Below are 23,920 nucleotides of genomic sequence, written 5' to 3'. Positions count from 1 at the left end.
TCCTGCGAAATTCGAAAAACGAAAAAGCGCAAACGAATCATTGTGCACCATGACAATGCGAGTTCTCATACATCGAATCAAACCAGCGCCTTTTTGACCGGACAAAACGTGGAATTGTTGGGTCATCCGCCGTACAACCCAGACTTGGCACCCAATGATTTAATTTTATTCCTGCACATCAAGAAGAAAGGGCTTGGTCAACGATTTTCGTAGCTAGAAGATTCTGTTCGAGGTGTCTCAATCGGTGTGGAAAAAGTGTTTCGACAATAGATTTGAGCGCTTGCAAAAGCGTATAAATCAGGCGGGAGAATATGTTAGAAACCAATAAAAACTATTTTATTTAAAAAATGACGAACGTTATTTATTTGTGAGAGTTTTATTTAATTGAATTAATTGAGCTATCATGACCTAAGGAGTTTGTATTGAAAAAGTGATATCTAGCGAAGTCCATACACATCCAATACAAACTCCTTAGGTCATGATAGCTTAATTAATTCAATTAAATAAAACTCTCACAAATAAATGACCTTCGTCATAATAAGACAACAATTAAATAAAAACTATTTTTGATGATATATATTCGCGATTTTATTACTAAGTCAGAAACTTTTCTAGTAGCCCCGGTACATTTATGTCAACAATCAGTAGTAAAAATTGTACTTGATTATGAATTACATACATATTTTGATAACAGTACTCAGTCAGGGTCACTAACATACCATTTATGTTATCCTCTGTACGACGGTGCGGATTATTTTGTTGGGCTCTTATTCGTTGTCGTCTTACAATCGCAAAATACTTGAAAAAGAAAATATTTAAAGAATAATTGCAACACGGTGTACACTTTAGAATCACGATAATTCACAATTGAATCATATTTATTAAAATATGTAGATTTTATAAAATATGATCTTTTTTTGTAATTTCGAAATTAAAGTTATCACGATTCCATAAAATTTCATAAGTCTACCTTTATAATTATAAGCACAATAGGTATTATTAAAAATATAAAATAGAATATCACAAACGGTAATGAATCATCGAGCATTTTTTAAATATTTTAAAATTAATTTAATTTTTAAGATTTCTAATTTTTTAACATTTATAATTCGACGACTTGTGGTTGTGGTGTAGAATGATATCCAGTCAAAATATTTCTTTTGTCACTGACCATTTCAGAAGTACGAAATGCAATGGAAAGTCAACAAGTTGCAGATAAGATTAAAGGATTTCATAAAATTTGTATTGAATTCAAATGTTTTTCTTGGAACATATATAAAATAACAATTCCAAGAACTCAGTTATTATTATTGTTGGGGGAATTTTTCCTTATAAAATATCCAAGTTCGGTTAAAATATCACAATGGAACAGTGGGCCCTAAAACGGTATCCATGATGTAGTGCATGGTTGTGCAAAATAATGTAAAAGCTGAATGCTAAAACACAGTCTGCGACTGGGTTGGTCGCCGGGCTAAATAATGCCAAATTATAAGAGTCAACTACGCCAGAATTTGTTTAGGGCACTTGTGATAAGGAATTTAACACTGAGTAATTAACCAGACTTTAAGAAGTTCGAAAGAGAATCTCCTAAAGTGGGTGTGGCAGTAAACGATGAGAACAAGGCAAATTCATATAAGGTATATCAGGAAAAATGTCTAAAATTGTGTTTTCCATTTCAAAAAAATCAAAAAAAATTTTTTGATACTACATCAATGATTTTTGGTACATAGATTAAGAAAAAAAACAGCATTCCAAATCTGTTTTCGTTACTAACTTTGATCGTTGCGCACAAACGATATGACCGTTTTAATTATGATAATAAGAAAAAATTCTAAAAAAATCGCGGATTAATATAGTTAGCTGTTATATCCTATTATCGTTAACTGAATTCGTACCCTTTGCGATGATGCAAAAAATAATCGCAAAGTCTCAATGGATTCGCGAAAAATCAAATTTGTTAAAAAATTTCATGTATTTACAAACATATTTTCGAAAAAATAGCGCCCATAGTTACGAAAAATATATAAAAAAAATTATAACAGCATCCAGACATTTTGAGGAATAAAATGAAACCTAAGTTGTAAAAGTTGGAGCATGTTATTTGCAAAAATACGAAGAAAATATTACGAAAAAATTAAAATCATATTATTCTAATTTTATTTTTTTATGGTTTTTAGGAAAAGTTGGAGAAAAAATGTTTGAGTTCTTCGGCATTTTCGTCAAAATTTCACGCAATAATGATGATATTCCGTTGTAACAAATTTTTTGCTTATAGTTTTCCTATTGGATGATATTATTACAACCTTATATTAAATCACAAGGAATTCCAATTGTGTCATAACGTTAAAATAATGTTATATTGAATATTACAACATTTAAAACGCATATAAACCGCGTATTTATGAAAATGACATGATGCGCATCCGATTTTCCAACACAGCGAATCACTCCCTTTTATTTGATGTACAGTTTGTCAAATTCTATTTGGCGGCCACGATGTAGCATCTGCTGCATTTAAGGGTGCAAAATACAGTAAAATGGTCATAATTTCCGCGAAGTTCATTTACATTTTATGCGCATCCGATTTCAATAATCACCATTAAAAAATACATCCTTCTATACCGTTTCAATGCGATCCATCAAGAACCGTGGATGTAGCATCGCACTTAATTTTTAGAAAAAATCTATTATATCTCTGGATTAGCGATAGTTTTGAAATGTCTGTTTTCGCGCAGTTTAACCACGCGTATCGATCTATTTATTTAAGTAGAACTGACACATCCAAAACGCGTTTTAATATGCGATATTTTCAAAATAATTTTTTGCAAATTTTCGAAATTTGATGGGTATCATATCCGCCGATCTAGTGGGTGGATTTTTACGCGTCGTGGCTTGTTAGATTCAGAACGTAAAAAAACTAAATTTACGCGGGTTTCCACGGAAATCCAATGACGTTTGTAAATTTTAAACCAAAAAAATAGGTTTTTGAGAAAAATTTACGCACAAAAATTTCGTGTTTAGGCGCAGATTACTGTGATCCTGTGAGGGCTACACCCTCATGTTATACATTAAAAAATGCGAAATCGCGAGTACTACAATCCAATAATAAGCTTTTAGGGAAATCCTGCTGCGCGTCCCGATTAGAGCAAAAATTCAAAAAACCCCATTTTTCAGGTTTCAAAATGTCAGCATCCGTTTGAGGTAGATACAGTGGATATATTAAAAAATCATACATTAGAAAATTCAACTCTGAAGTGTGCTCTTTAACTTTTCCTTTGAGCATTAAGCTCTACATTGTGTTGTAAAACCACTAATTGGAAAATAACATAATGAAACTGAGAATTAATTAAATATCACTATAAATGGCCTTCGCCTTAATAAGGCAAAAAAAAAAAAAAAAAAAAAAACTCGTTTATTTCAACGATTTTTTCCGATTTTTTTACATTAGTACGACCACAGCTTCCGCTCAAATTATTATTTTAAGAAACCCCTCGGTGAATCGGGCTAAAACAGTTTATTTTGCCGAAATGCGGTCAAAAGTTATGGTATAGTAAAACTGATCGCGAGTTACAATACCCCATACCTCAGTTTCAACATAAGTTAATTTTCTACAAAAAGCTTGATATGCATGAATTACAACAACTAACAAATTTACAAAAACAACATTGTTGTTATTGAAAATTAATAGTCAAAGAAAATATTGAATAATAGGGTCGTTCCAAAAATTTGTTTAGGAAAAACATAAATACATTTTAAAAATCCTCTAAAATTTGAATCAAAATGTAAATGTAAAGCATTCAGAACTCTTGTAGGTATTTTTTATTACACGTTTAGGATGAAAAGCAGTATTTTATGGTAGCAAATTTTGAAGTTTCAAATTTTATGAGTAGACCCTATTACATTTTGAAAACAAAATTTACAAAAAAAGTAAGAATACAGCTAATTGTCACTCCTACCTTGTATAAATATGCCTTGGATGAGAAGACCAAGTTGATGGTGTCGACGCGCAATGCGTCCATAGAGCTAGGACAGCTCAACAATGGAAGTTTGTTGCTATAATTTTGAGTAAAACACAACAAACAACATCAGTTGTGAAATAAAGAGAAGAATTGTATTGGCCAACAGATGCTTCTTTCGATTAAGTAAACAATTTAAAAACAAAGCCACATCTCGTACTAATGTATGGTTCTGAAGCCTGGGTACTTGCGAAAGCAAGTAAGGCAGTGATTTGTGAGTTTGAGAGAAAAATTCTTCGAAAGATCTACGTACCAATCTGCGTTGACGGTTGTCGTATGAACCACGAACTGTATTTGCTTTACAACGACACACGCAGAAAAATATATGTTAGAAATATGTTTGGATCCAAACAAATATTTGTTTGGGATTGGTTGCAAACAAATATATGTTTGGATCCAAACATAATTCGTTTGTGTCCAAACAAATATATCTTTGCAACATTTTGTAACATATCTCAATTTTATTTGTTTGGGTACCAACATATTTTTTATGACAGAACATATTTTTTATGGGTGGAGAGAGGATTTTTGTCAAAGTGAGTAACATCTATTGCGATGCGTAAGAAAAATGCGATGCGTACGGAAATTAAAATGCGTCTCTAATTCGTTTTCGTATGTCCTTGTGCAACTATTTTTGTTCCTTTTTCCTTTCTGGCATCGCCGCAATCTGTAATAAAAAAACGTATGTCAAAATCGTGCGTTAACGCAAATATCTTGCGCTAACAAATTACCAAACGCAAACGCATCGCAATACAGAGTAACCCCCCAGGGCTCTCGCGGATGCGGAATGCTGTTTTATAATAAAGAGCTGTGTGTATGGTGTAATAGGAGACGCAGAAGCATTGGTCAAACACGTGTGTTTCGTGCTTTGTTGTTGTTAACCACCGTAGCAAGCGAAGAGGAAAAGAAAAAAATAATTATGTTGTTTTTTTTTCAGTTTTGTCTAAGTACAATCGTTGAGTAAAGACGGTAATGTGAGTGAATAGATCAGTGTTTTGTGTTTTCTTAAATAAATTATGATTTTTAGTAAATTAAATGCCCAATACATTTTATAATTGAATCAAAAAGGTGAATGGAAATATTTTATTGGACAAGGAAGAAATCGCATTTAATATTGGTAATTACATCAATACATTTTTCATATACAATTTTATAAATTATTTCATTCCGTTTTTCTTTTATTAAAGTCAGTTATGTATTTCTTTGGAATTCTTTATGTACCTACATATGTATGTGTCTGTTGTTGTTTTTTTCCAGGCGTTTCAACCCAGCTAACACTTTTTCCCGAATTCTTTGCGAATTCGGTACAAAAGTTATATGGACGTGTCCACCGAATTCGGAAAGAATTTTCTAAGAAAATTCTAACAATATATTAAAGTTTCGCAACGAATTCGGTCCGAATTAGGAAAAAAAGTTCTGGAAAATTCGGTGGAAATTTTAGATTTTTTGAAGAAAATCGGTCCGAATTCGGAATGAAATGATGGAAAAATTGGAAAGTTTAGATTTTCTGAAAAAAATCGGAAGAAATTCTTGGGCGCTGACGTCTTTGATATTGACACACAACACAGAAGAAATCCCCCACTCAGAAACTATTTTCTTTTAATGCGCTATTTATATATGATTCTAATTTTAAACGTCCTAATGATTTCCCCTGTTGCTATAATTTTGTGATTAATAGTAGAAGAATGTGCACGGGTATGTTGAAGCTATCAACACTAGCTTGAATTAATCTATGTTGCATTTATATTAAAACAATTCAAAAATTGTATATGCGAATTTTATAAAAAATCGCCTTGTTTTTCGACAATAATCGAACAAAAAATCCCGTAGAAAATCGATTAGAAATCGGAACGAATTCGGAACGAGATTCTTATGGTTCTTAAGAACATGTGCAGAGATTCTTAAAAAAAAGTTTTAGAACATCGCTACAATTTCCAGAATAATATTAGAGAAATCGTCAAATATCTAAAAAATATACAGAAAATCTCGAAAAAAAATCGGAAATCAGAGCCCTCGGAAAAGATTGTTAGCTGGGAATAAACCACCACAATTTATAAATTTGTGTATATGTTAGAGATAGCCAGTGTGCTCTTACAATGTGTTTTACATTGAAAGTTACGCTCCCTTGCTCTCAGTAAGGGCCCACTGGTACATATGTTTGTTTTTTGTGGTTTTTGGTTTTGTATTTGTTTGCACCCAAGCATATAATTTGTTTGCACGCAAACATTTATTTTTCTGCAGGACCCAAACATATGTTATGTTTGGGACTGATTTCAAACAAATATATGTTTGCTAAAAAATATGCTTGGGGCATATGTTAGCGAGGCCTTTTTTTGCTCCGTGCATCAGTATCAACGATGATGAACCCGCCAAAAAGGCGTATAAGTACGGGTCACAGGAGGCGGAGCTTATGCAAAAAGCCTAATCAAAGCTGTCCCGTTGGGCCACCGCAAATGGCCTTGGTGTAAATCCAACGAAAACAGAACTGGTATTGTTCACCAGAAAGCATAAGCTCGGTGACTTCGTACCAGCAACATTGGATGGAGTGCAACTACATCTATCTCCTGAGGCCAAATAAATACCTAGGTACAATCCTGGATTCTCAATTGAGATGGAAAAGGAACGTCGAGGAACGGACGAAGAGAGATATGATTGGACTTTATTCATGTAAGAATTCGATTGGGAAAAGCTGGGGATTGAACCCAGCTATTATACACTGGCTGTATAATACTGTTGTGAGACCCATCTTATCCTACGGATGTCTTGTCTGGTGGCATGCGCTTCGACATAAATCGAACTTTGGCAGCCTAGACAAGGTGCAAAGAGCAGCCTCGATCCTGATAACTGGAGCTTTTAGAAGTACACCACAAGCAGCTCTAAATGCGATGTTGAACCTCTTGCCCATGAGACTCAACATCAAATGTCAAGCAGCACGTAGTGCCCTAAGGCTACATGAACTGAATCGTTGGCGTGACAGCACCTACGGACATGCATGCATTCTTCGGGAGCTAGGACCAAACCTTAGCTTAAATCTGCAGGGGAAATTCAGCGACTACTTATCACCAACCCAAAGATTTGAAGGTTTTGAGGTCGTTATCCCTAGTAGAGATGACTGGATCCGTAGTAACCCTCCTCTGGACGGTCTGGCTTTCTATACAGACGGTTCCAAGATGGAAGAAGGTACCGGAGCTGGCGTATACAGCGAAAAGCTTTGCCTCGAATACTCATATAGGTTGAACAGCGACTGTAGTGTTTTCCAAGCAGAAATCTTCGCGATCAAAATGGCCGCAGAGTTGATAAAAAGTCTGGATGCTGAAATCTTTGAACCGGTGATATCTTCGTTGATAGTCAGCCGGCTCTTAAAGCCATCAAATCCCCCAATATCAAGTCTGAGGCCGTTCTTGAGTGTAGAACTGCTTTGGCGAACCTCACTAACGCTGTCCGACTCTGCTGGGTACCGGGACACTGTGACGTTGTTGGAAACGAGAGGTCAGATGAACTTGCAAGACATGGATCCCAATCAACAAGTCTAGCAATCACAGATTCAATCAGACCACCCATATGTCACCTTTTTCGGAGAGTGGAGACGTTCTTTGAAGAACGAGCCAAGGAACTATGGCATAATGAACCAAGGTGCAACGTGTCAAGAGCCATTTGGCCGACTCTACCAACAAACAGAACAACTTCACTCTTAAATTTGAACAAGTCAGAAATCAGGGTATTGACGGGAGTCATTACCGGCATTGCAACATCCGCGCTTTCATCGGCAAATGGCAGGATGATGGCGTGTACTATTGCAGGCTCTGTGAAGACGAGGAGGAAACGGAGACTATTGAACATATTTTATGTCGCTGCCCGAGGTTAACTCGAAAGCGATATAGATGAACAGGAGTATGCTTTCCTCCAAGCTTAACCTTATACTCAAACATGGAACCAACAATCATAAACAACATCATCAAAAATTTGAATTGGCTGGGACGGCGCGACCCATAAACATAACCATTTCTCTGACAGTTTTCTACCATCACCAAATAAACCATCCTCCTTTCTTTTTTACATCTTCATCTTCAATAATCCATTTATTATTACTTTCCCAACCCCACCCTCTTTTCTTTACTTTTCTCTTTTTTTTGTCTTTTCAGGTAATTCTGAGTCTCCCTTTTCTGATTATGGATGATCACAATGGACCGACAGGTCTCCGAGTGGCGTAGTCAATATATATTGATTACACATCCCCAAACTTAACCTAACCTTAACGGGCCACAGGGCAGTACACGCAGAGCTGGCAGGCCAAGGCTTCGATAGAGCGAACAAGTGGAAGACGAGATCGAAAAACGCGGTATTCCAAAAAGCAAAGCAACAAACAGAGAGGAACGGAATCTTTTCTAAGTTCGGCTTATAGGACAAATGTTCTTTAATAGGCCAACTAAGTAAGATATTAGGGGATAAGGATAGACACAGCTGCCATGATTGGCATTACTTTTCTCCTTTATAGGCACAGACAGATTATATATAGCTTCCGACTTATTTTTTTCCATTTTTCATATTTTATCTCATGAAAGTATTTGAACTCTGCGACAATCATGAATAGTTTCAATTTCATTAAATAATATAATATCTATATAACGTTTACGCCCAATGTGACGTATCATTTGAAACGTCTACCTTAGTTCATCATTATACATATTTCTTGTTGTATCCCGTTAAAGGTAATCAGCGTTAATTTAATTTAACTGTTATCTTTTTTTTAATACAGTCCAGTGCAAATAAGCTGTCTACTTTACATAACTGAAACATCGATTTTTTTCAGTTATACGATATTTTCGAAATCTAAATTGTTGACTCCAAATTAGACTTCCGTTATCCGATGTTGTATTTAAGAACGTACTGAAAGTTCCATACACATGCTCTCCGCTATCAACTTATCAATATGAGATGTCTGACAAAACACAAAAGAAATCAACAGTAATAAATTTTTAGAGAAATCGTACAATTCTTCGTGCGGCAATATTTTCCTAGAAACTCATAATAAATGTCCGCGAGAATGACTAAAAATTGTGCCGAAAAAAATGATTTTTATCTTTTATATGCTTTTGTCAATGTTTTATGAGTTCTATATTGGCAATGATTTCTTAATTTATGATTTGTGTGTTCTGAAACGGAAATCCAGATATTTTCTTTTAGAACAAAATTGACCAAACGAAAAGCTTTAAATACTTTTTAATTGTTACTTGATATGATGATAAAGCTGAAACGGAATTTATCTTCATTATGGTTTCTAGTAAAATCTGTTTTCAATAAAAGTGAAAATTTAACAAAAATTGTTTTATTGTTTTCAAGCAATTTGTTTTGTCGGCCAATTAATTTGAGATCATTGTTTTAAAAGAAACAGTTATGATATCGACGCACGCGATCACATATTTGATTTATTTCACTATGTGTGCTATGGTTTTGGATAATAGTACAGGTTTTTTTGGGAATGGTGTTTTGTGATATGATAATAATTTAAGTATGTTGGAAGCTGTAAGCGATTGTTTGTTTTATAATATTTAATACTAAAATACATTATTTTTTATTAAGTGTATTTAATAAAAAAATTCCGAAAGTTTTTATTAATAAACAACTAAAAATAATGGATTTTTGTATTCAAATATGAATTTCATAAGGCATACTAGGTTTAACGATTCAAAGTACAAATCTTGGTTTAGACTATACCTTTATACGATGATTTAGTGCACTATCTCGATTTATTTGACAAGTATTGTATGAAAAATATAATTTAAATCCACGGATTTGCTAAATCAAGCTTAGCCTTAACGTACTGTAAGCCAAGCATTAATGCAGAGAAGAAATCCGTCGCACAATGGTTCAGAATCGTTGTTTCCTGGTCCAAACTCTATAACTTTGGAACGAATAAAGATATTTTCATCATTTCATCATCAATCAGTCTTTCCGTGAATTAAAACCAATCAAATTTTTAAATGTTCCAATCTATTAAAAAGGTCAACAATAAAATAAACAATTAAGAACGGGGTTAAGTTCGGCCGGGCGAACTTTTTATACCCTCGAGTATGAGTTGTATGGAAGTAAAATGGAACAATTAGTTTCCTTTCTTTTGTGAAAGTACTAAATCCTATGCTATATTAAAACGTGCCTACTTACCCACAATTCTTTGTGGGCATGTTTTATACCCATGTCGAATACTATATGTCAAATTTCAACAATTTCGATAGGAAAATAAATCGGGTGGTATGTTCTGTGGGGGCTACATCAAAACGTGGATCTTTATCGACCATTTTCAGCAGGAACATTTTGTACTCCCATCAAAGTCTTAATACCAACCTTCAAAACCCCCGAAAATCGGGAGATACATTTTATGGGAAGACCATATAGGTAAACGTTCCTATTGTCGACCGGTTCCAGTAGTCGGCCACATTTTTATATTCACGTCGATAGATAAGAATACAGTTATTTTTATACTTAAAAGAGATCACTTTTACATAAAATATATTCCCCTCTCGTTCCACACAAATTAATAAAACTAATGATCTGAATGTGATAAATGTAAATTTATCTTACTTTAAAGTATGCCGACAACAGTAACAACAAATTAAGTGGCCGACTATTCCCAGCAAAATAAATTGGAAGTGGACTAGTTCTTTCACGGCATGTTTTGATGCAGTTCAAACTGAGTAGTGAAAGAGGCACTCCATTCCTTACATTTTAAACGCATTCGGATGCGATCCAATGAATGACATCCCTTCCTCATATTTTAACAGCATCTGGATGCATTTCAATCGGAGTTGTGAAAAAGGGCACTTCAATTCCTTAAATTTTAACAGCATTTGGATGCGATCCAACGATTGACATCCATTTTTCACATTTAAATTGCATCCGGATGCAGTTCAAGGGAGTCGTGAAAAAGGCAATCCGTTCGATACATTTTACAAGCAGTTACTTAGTGATCCCTAGCAAGCAAGCCAATTTGTAGATACCTACCACTACAGCATTTTTTCAAAGATAGAAAAAATGTGCATCAGCTTCTAAAATTTTTATATAAAAGAAAAATATTCAACCAAAAGTTGGAAACATTTTTACGGTAACTCACGAGAAGAAAATTTCCTAATGAAGTGCTGTTGGAGTACTTGTCGAAATCTCAACTGGTGATGGAGAGATGGAGAGCGGACGAAACAAACTCAGTTGCGATTGAATTTAATGAAGAAATTTCATAATCTGTGTTAATGTAATAAAGTTCTTATTATTCTTGAACTTGCATAAAAACACATTCCGAAGAGTGACTCTAAATTCAATCCAAAGCACTGCATCAAAACACGTGCTTTTGATGCAAACTGGACTGCATCCTATTTTACCCTTAAGGGTTAGTTAAAATGCGATTCCCAAGGGATAGTTAAAATGCAGTGCCGAAGGGTTAGTTAAAATGCAGTGCTAATGGAGTGCATCTTTAAGTAGTCACGATCTTGTAAAAATCATGAGTGAAAATGCATAATTTGATGTACTTCCAGATCATTTGTACATATGATTTAACTGCATCTTTGGAGGCACATATTTTGCTGGGTTGGTGCACTTACCCAATTTTACTAATTTCTATAGGATATTGCGGCTAAAACCTTGAAAATACCGCAATTCGGGAGGGCTATATCAAAACGGAGACCTTTACCGATAATTCTTTGCAGGAGTGTTGTATATCCCCAACGAAGACAATATACCGAATTTTACATATTCCTGTAGTATAAAGCGGCTAAACCCTTCAAAAAACCTTTTGTGGGGAGTATATCAAAACGTGGATCTATACGGAAAATTTTCCGGATGGAAGCAAATTTCACCCATTTCGGTTAGAAAACATGGTTACAACCTTCAAAATACCGAAAATCGCGGGTACCGTTTTAAGTGCCCGCCATACCAGTTGCTGATATTATTCGAATGTTCGCCACAAATGTTCGGACACGATATCATTTTCGAACATTCGGCAAATTTGGCAAACGTTTTTTCTTGTGGTTTTCTTTTGTTCGCCAAAAGTTCGAAAACGATATCATTTTCGAACATTTAGCAAATGTCTTTCTTCACAAGAAAAATTGTTTCGAGAAATATTTGTAATTTTGTAAAAAATTCGCATTTGCATTTTTCAAATAATTTTGATATAAATGCTACGTATAATATAAAAAAATATGTGTTGATATACACAACATATGGCTATGTTACAAAATACAAGACAACAATGGTTATCAACAGTTACACATCAAATTGCAAACATAACAAAGAAATAAAGACGAAAATGGCACATAACAGAAACATCAAAGAAACTCCACCAAAAATGTTTTTCGCCACTATCGTAAAAACTATCGTCAATCATTCGCTAAACTGAGCGACGAGTGAATCATTTTCAATTCATTCTCGTGTGTCGTTTTTGAACAAAACTATCGAGAAACATTCGAAAACGATATCGTTTTCGATATCAATGGTATGGTCGGTGGGCTATATCAAAACATGGACCTATACTGATAAACTTCCGGGGGAAAGTTTGTTTAGTCCCAAAGAAGATTAAAAACCAAATTTCACCCATTTCGGTGAAACCCATTTCCCATTTCCAAAATACCGAAAATCGGAAGGGGGCTATATCGAAACGTGGACGTGGGGTAAAGTTTTTTGGTCCCAAAGAGGACTAAGTACGCTTCTAAGGGGGTTATATAAAGACGTGGACCTATACTGATAATTCTTTTGACACCCTCAGCATTTATGCTAACGAGGGTATATACACTTTCATACGGGCAAAATGTGCCTCATCGAAATAATGGTTTTAGACCCCAAGTATGTTTGGACGAAATGTTTCAGACAATTTGCAGCCGATTTAGCAATGTCCGTCCGTCTGTCTGGCTGGCTGGCTGGGGAGCACGATAACTCTCGAACGGATCAACCGATTCGGTCCAAAATTTGGTTTTCGTAATATTTTGTCCAAACTTAGTTTAAGTTCGAAGATGGGTTATATCGGTCCACTCCTTCCGGTACCTTCCCCACAAAAGTTGGAAAATGTTTGGAAAATTTGTGCGCACGATAACTCTTGAAGGGAATAACCGATTTGATCCATACTTTACACATGGTGAAACTTCTACCAGGCTTAGATGAGGTTTCAATATGGACTAAATCGGGTACCTCCCACACAAATTTTCGGATAAATTCAGTTTAGGAACTGCTTCTAAATCGCTTCGATTTTTGTTGAAGCAACTTGTATTCACTGCCCCCCATACGACGGTACAAGTTTCATCAGGGGCAAGTCCATACTTCCTGATAAAATAGACTGAAAGATGCTAAAAGCCCCTATGACATCGTGTGTAGTGGTTAGAGCGCAAGATAACTCTCGAACGGATCTGCCGATTCGGTCCAAAATTTGGCCTTCGTAATATTTTGTGCAAACATAGTTTAATTTCGAAGATAAGCCATATCGGTCCACTCCTTCAGGTACCTCCCCCACCAAAAGTTCGAAAATGTTCGGAATATTTGTGCGCACGATAACTCTTGAAGGAAGCACCCGATTCGATTTGCACATCGTGAAATTCATACCATACTTAGATGAGGTTCCAATATGGACTCAATCGGTCCACTCTTTCTAGCACCTCTCACACACAATTTCGGATAAGTTCACTTTCTCTCGAATCTCTTTGATTTTTGTTGAAGCGATTTGCATTCGCTACCACCATGACGACGGTAAAAGTTTTTTCAGGGGCAAGTCCATATTTCTTGGGAAATATGTGGCGGTCGGAGAGCGCGATAACTCTCGAAATGTTTAACCGATTTGGTCCAACATTTGGTCTTCTTCATATTATATCCAAACATAGTTTCATGGGGCAACACCGGTCCACAACTTCAAGTACTTCTCCCCAATATTTAAAAATGTCACTAAAATGCTAGGATGATATCACTTGAATGGGGCAAACAATTTGGTCCAAACTTTGGGTCTCCTAATATTTGGTCAAAATTGAGTTTAACTTCTAAAATGGTCCATATCGGTCCTCCCTAAGGATACCTCCCCCACAACATTTGTGTCTTAGTGCAGTTATTTCCTAATCCAAATTGTTGTCGGCAAGTTCAAATGTCCAAAAGAGCCACAAAATTCTGAAGAGACCTTAAAAACATTCGATCTGTCCGTAGGTGAAAGTTTTACATCACACTGGCTGAGGGTATATATCTGTCGGCAAACTGACACTTTTTTACTTGTTTGGAATATTTTATACCCCCATGGAAAACTAAATACCAAATTACAGCTGTTTCGGTAGGATATTGAGGCCACAGCCTTCAAAATACCGAAAATCGGTAATTACCGTTCTATGGGGGCTATATGAAGGCGTAGACCTATACCGACAAATTTCAGGTGGAGTGTTTCTGCCATTTCGGTGGGATATTGAGGCAACAACCACCAAAATACCGAAAATCGGGAGGTACCGTTCTATGGGGACTACACTGCACCCCGGTTAACTACCTTTCATAAAATTCCGAAAAATTGGGGTAGTTATGCGGGAAAGGCAGTTACGAAAATGTCGCATACCTATCTACCTCATGTGGGTAGTTACAAAAATCTCATCATCTCATCAAAAAATGACAACAATTAGAAAACAATAATTCAAAACATAAAACAATAAGTCTAAGAGTATAATGTAAGTTATATTATTTAATCAATAAGAAATTTATTCATCTGTGATCATAACACCATAACATAATACTGGGCATCTTCATCACAATTCACGTAGTCATCGAAATCGATTGTCTCAGAAATATACCATTGCGGGTAATAAACCGAGAAAAGTATTAATAAATGTTCTTTTTGGGAACATATTTGACAGGTAAATATCCGAATTGGGTACTTATAGAAAAGCAATTAACCGGGACAGTTTGAATTCATTTATATGAAAAACTTTTGGGGATTTAGATTATGAGGCAATTAAACGAGAAAGGCAGTTAAGCAGAGAGGTAAATAACCGGGGTGAAGTGTATATGCAGACATGGACAGGTAACAACAAATTTCAAGTGGAAAGTTTTGTACCACCGACGAAGACTAAATAGCAAATTTCAGCCATTTCGGTGGGATATTGAGACTACAACCGCCAACCTGTGAACCCGCCAACCCAACAAATTTGGAGTGGAACATTTAATACCGCCAACGAAGACTTAGTACCAAATTACAGCTATTTCGGTGGGACATTGAGGCTACAACCTTTAAAATACCGAAAATCGGGGGCAATCGTTCTATGGGGACTATAGGAAGGCGTGGACCTGTACCAACAAATTTCAGGCGAAAAGTTTTATACCCTCAACGAAGACTAAATTCCAAATTTCAGGCATTTCGATGGGATATTCAGACCACAACTTTCAAAATACCGATAAACGGAGGTACCGTTCTATGGGGCTGTATGAAGGCGTGGGCATATACCGGCAAATTTGATGTAGAAAGTTTAATACTCCCAACAAAGACTAAATACCAAATTTCAGCCATTTCAGTGGGATATTGAGGTCTAAACGGGAATTGATATGGTCGATTGTCAATACCAAACATCCTAGGATTAATAGAAACTTCTATTAGTTCTATTTTGAAAATTGCAAGCTGTGTCTAGATTTAAACAGACAGACGGACACATTGATGTTTTTATATCGACTTAGAATTTTATATAGGGTCTCCGACGAATATTTTGATGTGCTACAAATAGAATGAAAACTTTAATTAATGTGGAGGGCATATATTATGGTGGAGGGCATAAGAAACGCGTACATTAGGGAGACCAAAACAATTTTTTTGGTTCTCCTACACCCTAATTTTTCCATTTGATCCAAAAACTTTATATATGGAATTTTATGGCGATCGGTTAACGTTATCCCATGCCACCCGAGCGATCTTTGTTTACATAGTAATTTGTATGGCTCCAAAGGTGTATTTTCACGAAAATTCTATAAAAAAACCGCAATTATTACCCAATCGATGAAAAACTTTACCAAAACTTTACTTTACGAATCCTACAAAAAATTCAGAAAATCGATTTGGATTTTGATTTAGCTATATAGTGCTCAATATAGGCAATTAGGCATATCGGAGCTATCAAATCTGATTCGATACACAAAAGATAATGATAAAATCATTCAAATACCGAAAGGAGAAAATAAAATTGTTGGCAAAAACATTTGTTGGATTTGACAAGAAACAATTGTTGAATTTGACAACAACAATTGTTAGAGACACAATAGTTGAAGTTGAAGTTGGAATTTATTGAGTCTTTTTACGAGTCATTAAAGCAAAATACAAACATTATTGAACACACTTAAAACTATAGTGTATTGTTTTAATAACGGTAGAGGAGATTCAACTCGTGTTTTTAGTGATACGATAGACAATTTTTTAAATTGAAAAATAAAGGGTAACACGCTTGCTCATAGCGTTAACATCGCAGGGAGAGAAAACTCCGATGTTTGGACTTAAAACTAGTACTTACAAACTAAGACTTAAAACTAAAACCTAAAACTAAGTACAAAAAAAAAAAAAGTTCTAGTGGAAATCAACCCCTATGAGAACTACTTAAAGATCTTGTATAAAAATTTGGAATTCCTGAAAGGAAATTTGCAACTAAATCACTTTCACTGAAGCCTAACGGTGAAATGTAGTAAGTGTTTGACCAGTTAAAATTGGATTGGTTCGCTAAAATATTTTCAATTAAAGGATTAGGGGAGGTAGCTAATCGGGATAAAAAAACAGATATTCGAATTAACGCATAAGTGGGCAGGGGCGTAATGTTTGCTAAATCGTATATGTACCAATTTGGGAATCGTTTATTTAAAGACTGGAAATTTTTATTTACACATAAACGCAAAATTTTTCTCTCAAAAACAGAAAATTCGAGCATTACAGACGGAGATATGCTAAACCAAATCGGAAATGCGTATAAAAGGAGAGGGCGAATGCTGACCTTGTAAATTAATAGTTTTGTTTCTTTTGGAAGGTACTTATTGTTGAATAAGGGAGAAAAAGCAGCCTTCATTCCATTTGCCTTGCTAAGAGCAAGACGGGCGTGCTTATTAAATTTCAGTAGTTTTGTAAAATGTACTCCTAAATACTTAAAATTGTCAACAAAGGGAATTTCTTCGTTAGAGACACAATACTACATACGGAATCTAACTGTTGCTTTGTTCCCGTAATTTTTTTTTTCTAGCTTCGGAACCAACAAAGTTGTAATCATGAAATCAGCTACTTGCTGTCATTTGATTGACCATTTTATTAGCTTTCCAATGATATACATATACGATTAATCGGCTACTTAAACCCGGTTCCAAAATCGGTTTTGATATCAGAATATCCGGTTCAAAAATTTAGATACCCGGATCTATCCTTCAATAAAATTTGTTATTAACGTGTTCGTCATTACAAGAGCTATTTATGGTAAGTATTTCAGATGCACCACAGACCAATACCGAATATACATAAAAACAAAACACAGTTTTCTCAACAAAATACTGGCAAATGTCAAAAAGGACCATGAAAACGGAGAAATATCGATTGGTCATCAATGAGAACCGTACCTAAAATCTTCTGAACAACATTTTTGTAGAATATTTGGATGCTGTAAAATCTCGTCTTGTGGTACTTTTACTACGGTTTAAAAAATAAAGGACGAAAAGGACGTGGAAGTAATTGAGTTAGAGGGATGAAATATTCTACAAAAAGATTCACCATTCGATTTGACTGAAGACATGTAATCTCAAAATGAAGCTACAGTAACGCTTAACAGAGATATAAAGCTATTTTCTCGCAAATTAAGGGGCCAAAATTAAACCATTAATCACGCGATATCTCGGAAACTTGACCTATGGTGAAAATTTCCTTTTGGGTTCTTAGTACACCCACCAAGGGCTTTCATCTCCAAAAGGGATTTTCCACCCACTGAATTTGAGTCCCATTTTGTAGCACAGTGTCATTTATCGATATTTTCCGAAAAAATGTGCACCTTCTCGAGGCCATAACTGCCTGAAGAAGCGTTTCAATGCTTTTGCGATGTACTAGAGAGTTCTTTATTATTGTCTTGGCTACAATTGTTGTCTTTGTGTTGGATCGAAAATATCAGTGGTTTGGTTGTTATATGCCAAAATATCCGAAATTCCTTGAAAAAAAACTTCAAGTCAAAATCCGGGGGCTCGATTTTCACGGTAGACATATGGTCTAGTTGACTTTTGTGCTCAGTACAATCCCAAGAATCAGAAACTCCAGGCGCCCGATAACACTTTTTTCCTTCCATACAAATCGCCCCGGCCTAATATCGGTCTAGCAACTGTTTGGAATGAAAAGAACGATGAAAGAGAAAGATTCGTTGAACTATATCGATCTCGGAACTATATGGAATTATGGAACTACTTTAAGCAACTAGTTCCTTTTGGGAAAAGGAACTAGAAAGATCGATCCGCTCCGAGAACTAGATTGCCCAACTCTACTACATACTGTGGACTTTAGGGATTGTTTAAACCATGTATCGGCAACAAGTGGTACAGAAGATATGGTGCCGATAACTGGTTTTTACGTACATTTCGTTCCCGAAATGAAAGAGTTACGTTGAGGGTTACGTCTGTTGGCATTTCAGGGGAGTAGGGTGATGAATTTTTGACAATGAAATTTTGCCCATTAATAACTTAATAACGTTTATTTCGGCGTACAGAAATAAGGCCCCAGGAAATAACACCTCAAATTGAAAATGAAAATAGGCCCCAAACAGGTATATGAAAAACAACAACAAAATTTTTGGGGTCTAATTTCGTCTTTTTGGGACCTTTTTTCATTCAACTGTTGGGGCCAAATTGTCTTCACAACAAGTAAATCGAAAATTTCAAAATCAAATTGGGGTCTAAATAATATTGGGGCCTAAATGAATTTTTCATTAGGGCCTTTTTGCACATGTTTGGGGCCTAAATATATTTTAGTGTTTAACAAAAACAAGAAATTGGGGTGCATTTTCTAAAGTTTTTATTAAGATATGATCAAAAAATGGGGTGCAATTTCGAAAACTTTATTAAGAAAAAAAGCGCAAAAAATTAAAGGACTCAAAATAACAATAATTTTTAGTAATAATAAGCAAAAGTAAACACTTATTTCATAGAATTCAAAAAATTATATGATAAGTAATAATAATTGGTAATAATTATTACTAATGTTGCAGATTTTGACAGTTGTGTAAAGGAAAAGGTGCTGAAAAAATGTTTCAGCAACATTAAGAAAGTAAAAAAGATAAACCTATTAACAATGTTTAATTTATATACCTCATCTTCCATTGGGAGCATATTTGTGCATATAGCGTTTTCTTTAAACACCATGCTATTTAAAAATGCTAAGGCATTTATTTTTCCTTTTTTACGGAGGAAGGAAGGAAAATATATTTAAAAAATCGCGCGAATTTTTAAATATATTTTTCTTCAGCTACTCTCCTAATTCTGTTTGACTTGACTTGGAGAGAAAAAAGATACTAAAAAAAATCGCGCGATTTTTTAAATATGTATATTTTTTCTCTCCATTTCTTTCTAATTCTGTTTGACTTGATTCGGAGATTTGGAGAGAAAAAATATATTTAAAAAATCGCGCGATTTTTTAGATATATTTTTTCTCTCCAAATCAAGTCAAAAAGAATTAGAAAGAAATGGAGAGTAGTTGAAGAAAAATATATTTAAAAAATCAAACAGATTTAGAAAAAAAGGGAGAGTAGCTGATGAAAAATATATTTAAAAAATCGCGCGATTTTTTTAAATATATTTTTCTTCAGCTACTCTCCCTTTTTTCTAAATCTGTTTGAATGGATTTGGAATGAAAAAATATATTAAAAAAATCGCGATTTTTAGTATATTTTTTCTCTCCAAATCAAGTCAAGCAGAATTAGGAGAGTAGCTGAAGAAAAATATATTTAAAAAATCGCGCGATTTTTTAAATATATTTTTTCTCTCCAAATCAATTCAAACAGAATTAAAAAAATTGAGAGTAGATGAAGAAAAATATATTTAAAAATTCGCGCGATTTTTTTAAATATATTTTTCTTCAGCTACTCTCCACTTTTTCTAATTCTGTTTGATTATTTAAATTATTTTTTTAAAACATTTTCTTTAGCTACTTTCCATTTCTTTCTAATTCTGTTTGACTTGATTTGGAGTTAGGAGTAGTTAAAATCTGTCTCGGGTTTGTTTGGTTTTGGTCAGACCGAAATTGGTCCACACCTTTTCGAGCATGAATGCTTCAACTATTTGATGGGGAGTTTTTGGAGCCGGCACAAATTTTTTGCTAACGATGTGATGCAAACTTCTTTGTATTTTGTTAAAATATATACTTTGTGATTCTTGCTGAAAACTATAAAAATATATACATACATATATGTATATAGAAATTGGTACAGAAATACTCACTTATCACAATATTTCTGAAAAACATTACGAACGGTACTTGATACCGACGATCCACTTCCCAAAGATTTTGCGATTACTACGCAATCGTCTTTAATTTTATTTAAAATTTTAATTTTTATCACATTCCTAGACGCCTGCTAGTACACTTGAAAATAAGAGCTTGTTTCTAGGTGGCTTTAACATGCTACAATCGTAAAAAAGTACAGTCATCAATTAGTTACATATTACAATATATTGAATGAATATCTTTAAAAATATTTTTTGAAATTACACCCCAAATTTAGGGCTTCATTTACACCCCAAATTTAAGTGAATAAATATTTTGGGGCGTGAATGCATACTTTGGGGCCTAATTGCCTTTTCGTTGTTTGGGCTGATAATGCATTTTGCAAATGCACCCCAATTTCAAAAATGCATTTTGGCCCCAATGAAATTTTGGGGCATAATTGCAATATTTTTTTGGGGCCAAATTTCATAGTTTGGGGCCTTTTTGTATTGGGGCAATTTTTCAAATTGTAAAAACACCCCAAAAATTGGGGTCCATTTTCATTCCCGTTTGGGGCGTTATTTCTTGGGGCTTTATTTCTGTACGCCTTTATTTCATTTAAATATTTTAAAGGTCAAGTGTTTTTTTGGTAATTTTGAAATCATTTTGTGCGTGATGTTTTTTTTTATCGAATAACCTTATATGTAAGTTTTCCTAATCTTATATATCGAATCATCAAAACATGATACAGGGAAACGAGTTTGTATAAAAGGCATATCTCTAATGTCTATCAACAAATTTTCGTATTTTTCTTATCAAAAAACTCGTTTGTCGACGGTAGCGTTGAACTCGTAGTCGACAACAAACACACTCTCTTTCACCATTATTTAGTAATAAGTAAAATAAGTGCTTTCGTTGGAAAATGTTAAAGATATAACCAAGCATTTCTCAGTTTCCATCAGTTCTTTAAATTCAGACCAAACGTCAAAAATTTTTTACATTTTGTTTCTTAGTTTTTACCATGGTGGAATAAGAAGGTGTTACATCAAATCATGTCAAACGTCAAATTTGCTCACAATAATGCATTACTGTGGATTGCTTGTTTACTTTTTGTATGTATTTTATTCACAATAACGCATTTTGGCGTTACACCTTATTATTCCACCATGGTTTTTACCATTTGTATGTGGTTTCATTCACAATAGTGCATTTTGACAGCTGGTATGATGATCAGCTGTTTTTATACCCTCAGCATTTATGCTAACGAGGGTATATACACTTTCATACGGGCAAAATGTGCCTCATCAAAATAATGGTTTTAGACCCCAAGTATGTTTGGATGAAATGTGTTTTAGACAATTTGGAGTCGATTGAACAATGTCCGTCCGTCTGTCTGGCTGGCTGGAGCGCACGATAACTCTCGAATGGATAAACCGATTCGGTTCAAATTTTGGCTTTCGTAATATTTTGCCCAAACTTAGTTTAAGTTCGAAGATGGGCTATATCGGTCCACTCCTTCCGGTACCTCCCACAGAAAAGTTCGAAAATGTTCGGAAAATTTGTGCGCACGATAACTCTTGCAGGGAATAACCGATGTGGTCCATACTTTGCCCATCGTAAAATGTGTACCAAAAATAGATAATGTTTCAATATAGACTCAATCGGCCCACTCCTTCGGGTACCTCCCACACAAAATTTCGGAAAAGTTCAGTTTAGGGTCATCCCTCGAATCGCTCTGATTTTTGCTTTTGCAACTTGTATTCACTGCCCTCTATACGACGGTACAAGTTTCATTAGGGGCAAGTCCATACTTCCTGAGAAAATATCCTGAAAGTTGCAAAAAACCCCTACGATACCGTGTGAGGTGGTTGGAGCGCCAGATAACTCTAGAACGGATCTGCCGATTCGGTCCAAAATTTGGCCTTAGTAATATTTTGTCCAAACATAGTTTAAGTTTGAAGATAAGCCAGATCGGTCCACTCCTTCAGGTACCTCACCCACAAAAGTTCAAAATTGTTCGGAAAAATTGCGCGGACGATAACTCGTGATGGGAGTGACCGATTTGGTCCATACTTTGCACATCCTAAAATATCTACCAGATATAGATCCGGGTCGAATATGGACTATATTTGTCCACTCCTTCGGGTACCTCCCACACAAAATTTTGGATAAATTCACTTTAAGACCTGCTCTCGAATCACTTTGATTTTTGTTGAAGCAACTTGCATTCGCTGCCTCAATTACGATGGTAAACGTTTTTTTACGCGTAAGTCCATACTTCTTGAGCAAACATGTAGATCAATGTAGATCCATTCCTTTTAGTATCTCCTCCGCAAAACGTTTGATCAAATTCCCAAAATTTTTAAAAACCCCTAAATACATACGTTTGTTGGGGAAAAAAATTGTTTCAATATATACAGCTGAGGATATATCTCTGTCAGCAAAGCCGACTGATACTTGTTTTGACTTAACACCTTCTTATTGCGCCATGTGGTCAGCCTACTGGCAATGCAGAAGATCACTTGTTTACATTACTTTGTAACAAGTTATTCGGTTCATATTATCCCCAATGTTTGACGACAAGTTGTGGTAAATATTTTAATAAATCCAAATTTTATAAAAACATTTTATCTAGCTGTTATGATTAAAGGTATAAATTTGTCCCAAAAATTTTTTCTGTTACGATTTTTGACACATTTCTTATTTGATTTGCTTCCATTAGGCACTTCACTCACCTGGTGTTGTTCCCGGTATTGGTGGAGGAGGATCTATGCGAATTCGTCGTACCACTCGACGCCTCACAGGTCCTCCTGGTGGCGTTTCGTTGGCAGTACGAGAGTTGCACATGACAGTACAACAAATCTAACCAAACAAAATGATTGAAAAAAAAAAACAAAGAAACACACAACAAAAAGATTAAATTCTAATTTCAAAATTTTCATTCTTTTTTCGGAATTCTTTTGTTTGAAAAACAAAAATATGCACACAACTTACTCGAAGTATGGCAAAGGCAGCAATTACTATTAACAGCCATATTAGGTAAGTACCAAAATCATTCATTTTTGTATTTAAATATTTTAATTTTACCTAACTAATTCTTAAGATTTATAATGAATTAATTAAATTTTCTTTTTTTTTTTGCTTTCTTCGTATGTTAGGAAGGGTTCACTGGTAGCTAAATTCAACGGTATCAACAAATGTTGATGACTGTGTTTGGCAAAATGTTTTCTATTTTCATTGACCGCGGCAAAATTTATTAAACAAAAAAAAATGAATTTCTCAAATGGCAATAAACAATTTGAGGCGATGAGGAAGGGCGGGAACTAAACAAGAACACAGAGACCACGCACCAAAGTCATAGATAAACTTTATCGAAAGTAAATGAAAAGAAGTGGGCGATACAAACGAATTCTTGGGACCCTATATGCGATTAGAAAACATTTTGAATAGGAAATTGAAATAAAACATTGGTGGCTCTGATTTATTAAGCCAA

The 23,920-nt window shown here is 34.9% G+C and overlaps 1 protein-coding gene across 4 annotated transcripts in view; it reads right to left on the bottom strand.

The window, feature by feature from the left end:
* LOC141405144 (uncharacterized) overlaps positions 1–23,920 on the bottom strand; it is a 136,414-nt gene that overhangs the window by 77,960 nt on the left and 34,534 nt on the right. Inside the window, exons 1-2 of one of the 4 annotated variants that reach the window (XM_073989171.1) lie at positions 23,422–23,650; positions 23,163–23,289 (exon numbers count right to left, since the gene is read on the bottom strand). The exons of the other annotated variants lie outside the window; for them this stretch is intronic. Of the exons in view, the coding sequence (XP_073845272.1) occupies positions 23,163–23,289; positions 23,422–23,487 (193 nt within the window). The 5' untranslated portion in view covers positions 23,488–23,650. Of the gene's footprint in view, positions 1–23,162; positions 23,290–23,421; positions 23,651–23,920 lie in introns of those variants that run through there. 4 annotated transcript variants of the gene reach the window in all.

Source organism: Musca autumnalis, unplaced genomic scaffold (genome assembly GCF_047663935.1).
Source record: "Musca autumnalis isolate F117 unplaced genomic scaffold, ASM4766393v1 scaffold_5, whole genome shotgun sequence".
NCBI classification, from domain to species: domain Eukaryota; kingdom Metazoa; phylum Arthropoda; class Insecta; order Diptera; family Muscidae; genus Musca; species Musca autumnalis.
Note: the sequence above shows the minus strand (reverse complement) of the source record. Positions and strands in the feature narration are given on the sequence as shown.